The sequence below is a fragment of the Balaenoptera musculus genome, chromosome 2, assembly GCF_009873245.2.
Source record: "Balaenoptera musculus isolate JJ_BM4_2016_0621 chromosome 2, mBalMus1.pri.v3, whole genome shotgun sequence".
NCBI classification, from domain to species: Eukaryota; Metazoa; Chordata; class Mammalia; order Artiodactyla; family Balaenopteridae; genus Balaenoptera; species Balaenoptera musculus.
In genome coordinates, this window is record NC_045786.1 from 68,748,337 (window position 1) to 68,758,159 (window position 9,823).

Sequence of the window (9,823 nt, forward strand, 5' to 3'; positions counted from 1 at the left end):
ATTGAGTTCCTATTATGTACCAGGCACTATTCTAGGCAGTGAGGATACCGCAGTGAAACAAGTCAGACTAATGTCCCACCTCATGGAGATTAATGAGGAAAATAATAAACAAGCAGACATATAAATTATATAATTTCATGTAATGGAAGTGTATGAATAATTGTTGGGAAAGAGGATGGCAAAGTGACTAAAATGAGGGTTCTGACTGGAAGGTCAGGGAAGCTCTCTGAGGTTGCAGAGGATGAGAAGGAATGAGCCATGTAAAGATCTGAGGGCAGAGCATTGTAGACAAGGGAACAGTAAATGTCAATGTCCTGGGGTTAGAACCAACTTGATATAGTTGATAGTAAGGTTAGAGTACTGTGCTCAAGGGGGGAAATGGTATGAGATGAGGTCACAGAAATAGCCAGGGCTAGATATGTAGGGTCTCAAAAGCAGTGGTAAGGAGTTTAGATCTTACTCTGATCTAAACCCCCTGCCGTTATGAGGAGCTAAGCTATAAAGTCGTACCTGATTTTACATTTTTAAACATCGTCCTGTTGCTGTGAGAACAGACTATACGGAGGACAAGTATAGAAACAGAAAGACCAGTTTGGCAGTTGTTGCAGTGGCGCTAAACATCCGAAAGTTCAAAAGGAGAAGGTTCTTTACACCGCCACCGCCAGTCTAGCCCATTCATGCTCAGTAGATATTTATTGAGTAAAGATAGCATCGATGTTTATTTTAACTCCTGGCTGGCTTGGTTTTCCTATTGGTTTCAGCCAGAGAACACTTTCTCAATTTTGCCAGAACCGTTTTTTTGTTTGTTTATTATCTACCTTAGTATCCACCAAACCTTGAACTTCTGTAACTTTCTGCCCATTAATTAAGTCTTCTTTTCACCAGAGAGTATATTTCTGGTGAAGCACCAAACTACATTTAATTTCTCAGTCATTTTGAAGTATAGTTTCTAGGGCAATAAAGATATTTAAGAATTATCTTACCTTTTGCACTAATTTGTGTAAACAGGAAAAAAGAAGCTGACTGGTCATAGTAATTCATTAAATACTTCAGTTTTTCCCTCTACTGGTCAGAGACAATCCCAGAAAAGACAGCTAGGGAGAAAAAATGATCTTATTCTGTCATTTGAATGGTACAATTCTTCCTCAGGGTAGAAGTAATCATTTTAGTAATTTTTCTATGGGGTAGGTTAAATCACTTATCTTGTTTGTAGTTAATATCTAGGTTATAATTTTAAAGTCTGTAGTTTACTCAGTAATTCCTCAGAACTTTGAGTGTGAAGTTAAGAAAGAAAAGAAGAAACATAAACATGAAAAGATTTAATTTAAAAGTAAATAAGGGGGCTTCCCTGGTGGTGCAGTGGTTAAGAATCCGCCTGCCAATGCAGGGGACACGGGTTCAAGTCTTGGTCCAGGAAGATCCCACATGCTGTGGAGCAACTAAGCCCATGTGCCACAACTACTGAGCCCGCGTGCCACAACTAGTGAAGCCCACACGCCTAGAGCCCGTGCTCTGCAACAAGAAGATGCTGCAGTGAGAAGCCCGCACGCCGCAACTAGAGAAAGCCCACACACAGCAACGAAGACCCAACACAGCCAAAAATAAATAAAATAAATTAATTTAAAAAATAAAAATAAATCAGGGAGAGGGGGAGGAGGGGAACGGCTAATCAATGGGCATAAAAAATTCTTAATTATGCAAGATGAATAAATTCTAGAAACCTGCTGTCCAACATTGTCCTATGATTAACAATACTGTGTTGTACACTTAAAATTTTAAGAGGGTCCATTTCATGTTGTGTTCTTGCCACAAGAAAATAATTTCGTTTTATAGGCAAAATAATGTTAAAAATTTAAGCTTTCTATTTTTTGCAGCATCCTGCCTCTCTTATGCTTTTGTATGCTACCATATAATAAATTTCACTGAAGTTGTATTTCTTCCTCAGGTACAGTTGGTGAATAATCGGTTTAAAGGAATCAAGTATTTCCGATTGAATACCCTAGCCTCTCTGGGTTACGTGGTTGTAGTGATAGACAACAGGGGATCCTGTCACCGAGGGCTTAAATTTGAAGGCGCCTTTAAATATAAAATGGTGTGTGAGCATACAAACATTTTTCTTTTAAAGACATTTACAATTTTTGGTGCATTGTTTGGTGTGAAATCCCAGAGAAAGAGTTGGGGGAAGGCACTGTGAGTGTGTGTGCACGTGTGTGCATGTGAGCATGTGTTATGGTTTGGGGGTGGGAGGGAAGGTACAACTTGATATTCACTAGGCTATTCATGTCTACCTATATGTAAATTTGGGGAGCTGAGATAGAACCACTTTTATATAGAAACCCCCTCTCTTTCTATTTTTTATGTCCAGTTTAGCCAGAAGCCAGTCCATTTAGTTTTCAGCATCCTGTACACTATTAAGAGGAGTAATTGAGATTTGTTCTGTCCTCTGTGAAGAGAGAAACCAACTGGTTAGTGCCTTCCTTGTGACAAGCCTCTTTCTCTCTACAGGAAGCTTTAAATGCTACCTTTTAGAGATGCCCCATGTCCTTTCTGCTGCTTTGGGAAATGATGAGAATCCGATGTTCCTTTTGCACAGTAAGGCAGTTACTGTGTTTGCCAGTGTATTGGACATGCTGAGTAAGACATGGGGATTTTCTCCCACAGCCAGTTCTTTGACCTTATGTTGTATTCTCATGTAAGTTTTTGTTTTTATTTTTGTTTTTTGGCTCAGTGAAGTGAGATTGTGTGCACTGGCAGGCCTAGTAATACAGACAGGGGTGGTGGCGATAGGAATTAGGACTATACAGGACTTTAAAGAATTGTATGTTCAGTTCCTAGAGGTAGGTGATGGGGAATAGGAGGATAAGGCGTCAAGAGTGATTCCTTCTGCTTTATTGCATTAAGTTTAAAAAGGAGAGGTAAAATTAGTCAACCATTTAAGGGGGCTAATTTTTTATATTTGGGTATAGGAAGGCTTGTTACAAGGAAGATGCTGACCTCTTAGCAGACAACAGAACAAATGGAAATGGGAAATACCCATACAGCAAGGGACATTTTGGGTCACAGTAGGAAAGAACTTTATGACTAAGGGGTAACTAAACTCTAGGACAGGCTAGCAACAGAAGCTATAGGCTCCTATCTCTAGAGATAAAAATTTTTTTTTTCAGCAACAGAATTTCCATTGATAATGAGTTCTTATCTAAAAAACTACAGGTATTTTTAGTAAGAACATCTATCAGCTTTAAAAGCACTCTTATAATAAGATTTTTATTTATCAGAATCAGTGAAATGCTCTCCCTTTTTTACAGGGTCAGATAGAAATTGACGATCAGGTGGAAGGACTCCAATATCTAGCCTCTCAATATGATTTCATTGACTTAGATCGTGTGGGCATCCATGGCTGGTCCTATGGAGGATACCTCTCCCTGATGGCATTAATGCAGAGGTCAGATATATTCAGGGTATGTGATTTCCTATGGTACTTCTTTTTGCAATAAGGGTGGAATTTTCTATAAATTGAGATATGAGGAAATGCCAATTTTCTGAAGGTTTACAAAGTTGACAGTACTGTGAAATGTTAGGGTTTGTGTGTTTAATAGCCGTGTGAAATAATAGATACATCTTGTCAACTCGTGAGATATATGTTTACGTATCTTTGTCTACATTTATCTATATAAAATAGTTGTCAACTTGATCAGTTACTGGCTATTTATAGACATATGCCAAAGACTGTGGGAGATAGTCATGATCAGTAAAACACACATTCATATTGGGTTGTTCTTATTTGTGTAATTGTTGGACTACAACCTCTGAGGGCAGCGATCTGTCTGCCCTACGCTGTATCCTCAGCAGCCAAGCACAATGCTTGGCACATAGTCGGTCCTAAGTAAATCTGTACTGAATGAATAAACTATGAAATATATAAACAATGATTACAATTCTATAAACAACTTCTTAGAAAAATATGTTAGAAGAAAATATAAAATGATGCTAACAGTTGTTAAGGGAATGGGAATTATAAGTGGCATTTTTCTTTTTTGATATTTCAATAACATGATTTTATTTTACAGTGAAATTTTTTTATTTTTAAGAATAAAAACTATAGGGTTTTGTTCTTACATGTATATTCAGATAATCTTTATTTATAATAACCACAAAATGAACTCTGAATACTGCCATAATTTTCCCAGGCTTGCAGCTGTCAAGAAAGTAATTACAGTATTTAAATCAATATTTAAATATAAAACTGTGTGTGGGAGACTTAAAATGAGGCAAGTATTTAGTGCTTAAATATATTTCATTCATTGTTTTAAATTCTGTACTGCCAACAGAAGCTAAAAAAAAAAAAAAAAAGACTGCTTTTTCCTATATAAAGCTGACACTTGTCCCATATTTTTTTCCCCAGGAGCAGGAATGAATTTACACTGAGGCATTCATATGTTCTAGTTCAGCCTCCCCTTTTAACAGAGGCCCATGTTTATATTTCATCTAGCCCAGGTTAAGGATTTGGTGTGTGGCAGATCTGTGGAACATGAAGCTAACTGACTCACAAAGTATCAAATTCTTGACCTTCGCACTCCCCTTTGATTTTCTGAGTTGCCTGAGACCATGTATGCTCCAGTCCTGGGGCTAAAGCCTAAGGATAATTTTAGCCTGTAAATTTGCAGTTACAGACTCTCAGTGCTAGCCATTCTTTTCTGGACCACACTTGACTGTCACTGTTATCTTATGCAGGTTGCTATTGCTGGGGCCCCAGTCACTCTGTGGATCTTCTATGATACAGGCTACACGGAACGTTATATGGGTCACCCTGACCAGAACGAACAGGGCTATTACCTAGGATCTGTGGCCATGCAAGCAGAAAAATTCCCCTCTGAGTAAGTTTAAGCTTTAAAATTAAAATTATAAATTTAAAATTGTATCTTTAAAAATTGTCTTTAATAATAAGGAAAACTGTAAACATGACAAAACCAAAACTAATATTTTATAGAGTACTAGAAAACATAGCTGTTTGTCAAAGCTGAATTATAGGCCAGTTCATATAATTTGGATTTTTGTACAAGTTATATTTGAAGCAGTTGCTTAAGTGATAAAAGAAGCTTAATTAAGTACACAGCTGTTTCAAGGTGGAAAAAATTCCATTTCTGCTTACATATATTTTGCAAGTAGCATATATGATTTTTCTTTTTCTAGGGACATGCTATAATTATTGATGTGTGCTAATGTCTTAATAGGAAATAGAACACATGATTTAATTAAAAAAATTTGTTTTAACATGTAGCATCTGGTTAATATATTACTAATTTAATATTGAAATGCTGAATCCTTTTTTTTTAAATAAATTTATTTATTTATTTATTTTGGCTGCCTTGGGTCTTCGTTGATGGGCGCGGGCTTTCTCTAGTTGCGTGGTGCGGGGGCTACTCTTCATTGTGGTGCGTGGGCTTCTCATTGCGGCGGCTTCTCTTGTTGCGGAGCACGGGCTCTAGGCATGTGGGCTTCAGTAGTTGTGGCACGTGGGCTCAGTAGTTGCGGCTTGCGGGCTCTAGAGCGCAGGCTCAGTAGCTGTGGCGCACGGGCTTAGTTGCTCCACAGCATGTGGGATCTTCCCGTACCAGGGCTCAAACCCGTGTCCCCTGCATTGGCAGGCGGATTCCTAACCCATGCACCACCAGGGAAGTCCCAAAATGTTGAATCCTTATTCTAATATTACAGTATAAGGAAGTTAACGTAGTTAGTTGTGATTAGTTTTAAGGAGTTAAGTGGTTTTCCCAAATACTCTTATTTTGCCTAATCCTCTGATATTTCCATTTTTCCAGACCAAATCGTTTACTACTCTTACATGGGTTCTTGGATGAGAATGTCCATTTTGCACACACCAGTATATTACTGAGTTTTTTAGTGAGGGCTGGAAAGCCATATGATTTACAGGTGAGTTCTTTTACATTTTCTGATTAAAATAGCCATGATTAGTGATTGGTTACTTTGAAATATAATAAAGTATGGAGTAAGGTTGAATTTTCAGCTGTGGCCACGCTCTGCTTAAGAGAACTAAAATAATAGGCATAGTTAGTAGTGCCTCTAGTTAGATAAAAATTAAGATCCTGTGGAAGTCAGGATGAAAATTGTCCTATCAGATTACATGACTTGTGTATCTGTATCTGCTTTCAGTTTGTAATCATGGACAAGATGACAGGAGTCCATTCACTATCCTCCTTTGCTTTTCTTCTTCCTCTTGGAAGGGTAAAGAAATGCTACTTGATTTCATTGTTATAAAGGATTTTTAGGACCTGATTACAAGGTCTTTTAATTTTCTTCTATTTTATATTGACATTGAAGCAGAAACCAACAAGTTACTTACCTCCATTGCTCCATTACTCAAAAAAAAGCTTTTAAGAGAAATTTTTCCTCCTTTCTTCCTCGTTTCTACTCCTTACACGGATTGTTCTCATAAGAAATGAAAAATATTACTTTTCCCTTTTTTGTGTTTCAGTTGACATTTATGTAGGTAAACTATGAGATATTTGTCTATAGCAGCAGTTTTCAAGCATTTTGGTCTCAGGACCCTTTTATATACCAAAAAGCTTTTGTTTATGTGAGTTATGTCTATCAGTATTTCTCATATAAGATATTAAGACTAAGAAATTTTTAAAATATTCATTTATTTATTTAAAATTAACAATGATAAACTATTACATGTTAACACAGATCACATTTTTAATGAGGGAGAAAATTTTTCAAAACAAAACAATTTACTGAGAAAGTTAGCACTGTTTTACATTTTTCTAAATCCCTTTAATCTCTGGCTTAATAAGAAATACATCTAGATTCTCGTATCTACTTCCACATACAATCTGTTGTGAAATGTTGTTTTGGCTAAAGTAAATGAAGAAATTTTGGCCTCAAAATATGTAATTAAGAAATGGGAGTAATATTTTAGCTTTTTCAGATAATCGTGGATATTCTTCTTTGTTGCTACACCAAAACTGAACAGATGGTAGTTTCTTAAAGGTTAGTCTTAGTGTGGAATCTGAAACCATATCTGTAAACTTTTCATACTCTGCTACACTATAATCTGTTGGATCTTGTACTTCAAATGGATCTTTTACCCATGCATTGGTCATCTGGAAAATATTGGTTCACTTCTAAGTGTTGACCCATTTCATCATACAATATTTTTTAAATCATATACATTGATATTACCACTGATCTCAACAGAAAATTCTCCAAGTATTGGGAAGCTCATGAGCTAGGAGTGGTAAATGCAACTTTTCCAAAATTCTAATTTTCATTTAAAAGCTCAAAATTTATCATTGGCAACAAATACTGTCAATGCTGTCCTTGAAGTGACTGGCTCACATCATTTTTGAGAAAATGTTTGCCAGATAGCCAAGTCTGAATCACCATAGTTGTCATTCTTTCAAGTGAAAAATGGAGTTCCATTTAAAAACTCAGTTGTAGGGACTTCCCTGGCTATCTAGTGGTTAAGACTTTGTGTTTCCACTGCAGGGGACGCGGGTTCGATACCTGGTCAGGGAATTAAGATCCCACATGCTGTTCGGCGGGGCCAAAAGAAAAACAAAACAAAACAAAACTCAGTTGTACTCAGTCCTTTTCCTTGAGACATCGTGTAGCAGAAGTGCTTTATGCCTGTTTCCCATCTTATCACCACAGAATATAAAAAGACCTCTGCTCTGCTCAAGGGTTGCAACTTAATAAAATTCTAATTTTTACTACTACTTAAGTGAAACTGGCATTTTTTTCTTGTTTACTACAAGTGTATGTCACTGCCTTGATTCACCCACCATTGCCTTTCATTATCAGTGCAAATGCCAACACAGTGAATAAAGGCAAATAATGTCTTAGTTTTGATCTGAAAGTAGTTTTGACCTTGTGTATCCCTGGAAAGAGTTTATGAGGACTCCTGAAGTCTGCAAACCACACTTGGAGAACCATTGATCCTTCTGTAAGCTTAGTGGTACATAGGGAATTATAAAAAGAGAAGGCCCTTTAGATAGGATGTATGTGTATAATATCTTGGAGAAGCTCTGCTCCATGTTATTAATTCTGTTGAAAATCTCTGGAAAGCTTTGGAAGGAGATGTGTTCCTAAATTCTTATTTTGTGTATTTTGATTTTGTTGTTGTTGTTTTTAAGATCTATCCTCAGGAGAGACACAGCATAAGAGTTCCTGAATCTGGAGAACATTATGAACTGCATCTTTTGCACTACCTTCAAGAAAACCTTGGATCACGTATTGCTGCTCTGAAAGTGATATAACTTTGACCTGTGTAGAACTCTGGTATACACTGGCTGTTTAACCAGATGAGGAGGTTTAATCAGTAGAGAATTGATCATCACATTTTGGTACCTGCCACATAACATCTACTTCTGAAAGTATATTTGGTGCCATGCAGGTGTTTACAGCTTGTAGATAGTAATCTAATACCTTAACCATACACAAAATTAAATGATGCATATTTCTAAGGGACCCAGCAATATACCATGAGAATTACTGAAAGAAATAAGACATTAGCACCATGTATCCATACTACCTTATTTTCATTTTTAATAGCATTATGAAACCTCATGGACTTAATTAGTGTATTTTTACAGTATACTTCTGAGTTTGTTAAAATATGATATTAGTGATTGGTTTGGTTCAGTTCCAGAATCTCTGACTAGTTACAGATTTGATAGCACTTAAATGTAATTGAATAGCTTATACTACATTGCTTGGGATGTATCCAGCATGTTATGAACTAATCACTATTAAACCTATGGCTTAACTGGTCATTAATGATTTTTCAAGGATAACTTAGTAGCCTCCTAAAGACACTTAATTTTGTTTCATTCAGACTCTGACCAGTTTTTAACCAATTTAAACTGTATCTAGTATAAATAGTTCTCTTTGATGATATGACCGAGTGGGTTTTTCCTTTCACATAAAGGCAAGTAACTGTATATGTAGCATGGATTTAATTAGTCTTATAATATTGATAATTACAGGCAGGAAAATTTTAATCAAATGATTAGAGCTTAAATATTTGCAGGCAATTTCTTTCCCTTTAGGAAAAGAAAAAAGTACACATTCACTTGTATTTTTCAGAAAATTTAGTGGTGCCAGTTTCCATTGGGTATTTCCTCATTGAAATGTTCCAGAGTTTTAGGGCAATGGAGGGGAATTTTGGTGGGGTGGGGGAGACCAGAGTGTGGAGAACGGCACGGAGAGGAGAAGGCAAGGGTCTGCTTAAGATCTAAGCAGAAGTATAATTTGACCAAAAATACTCATGAAAAAGTTTAGGAATTGAAATTTAAACTCCTAGAATATTAGTTAAGGAAACCAGATTAAGAAATCACACTCTTGCCAACACAGGTACAGACTAACATTATTCAGGGGAGGAAAAGTTCCTTAGAGTTCTTTTACAATTCTAATTCTAATTTTTTTATTTTCTTCTTAATTTTGGAAACCTTACAAATTGAAACTTTCTTTAACCTTTTTAAATTATTTGAGTATTATTTAGATATTGTGAGCTTAAAGAGTTTCCAGACAACCTCTTTACCATAAACTGATCCCCAGCAAGGCATGGCTCTCTTTTGCAATGTTCAAAGCTTATAAGTGATTTCTTGAATGACCATGACATTTTTCTGGTTTAGCCCTAGCATTTGACTATTAAGGGAGCTCGTAGTGCCGATTGGGATCTGCCATCTTAGAATCTTAGGGTGCTAGATGGGTCACATTGGAGCCGGTGGCAGAGAAGGCACCTATGAGTTTGACAAGCCTCGGTGTTTGGAAAGTACTTCTAAACAACACTCCAAAAAAAAAA

The 9,823-nt window shown here is 36.5% G+C and overlaps 1 protein-coding gene across 1 annotated transcript in view; it reads left to right on the forward strand.

The window, feature by feature from the left end:
* The window catches only part of DPP8 (dipeptidyl peptidase 8), a 65,691-nt gene extending 55,868 nt beyond the window's left edge, over nucleotides 1-9,823 (forward strand). The window contains 5 exon segments of the mRNA XM_036841984.1: nucleotides 1,946-2,092; nucleotides 3,306-3,458; nucleotides 4,732-4,874; nucleotides 5,817-5,928; nucleotides 8,154-9,823. Of these exon segments, the coding sequence (XP_036697879.1) occupies nucleotides 1,946-2,092; nucleotides 3,306-3,458; nucleotides 4,732-4,874; nucleotides 5,817-5,928; nucleotides 8,154-8,276 (678 nt within the window). The 3' untranslated portion in view covers nucleotides 8,277-9,823.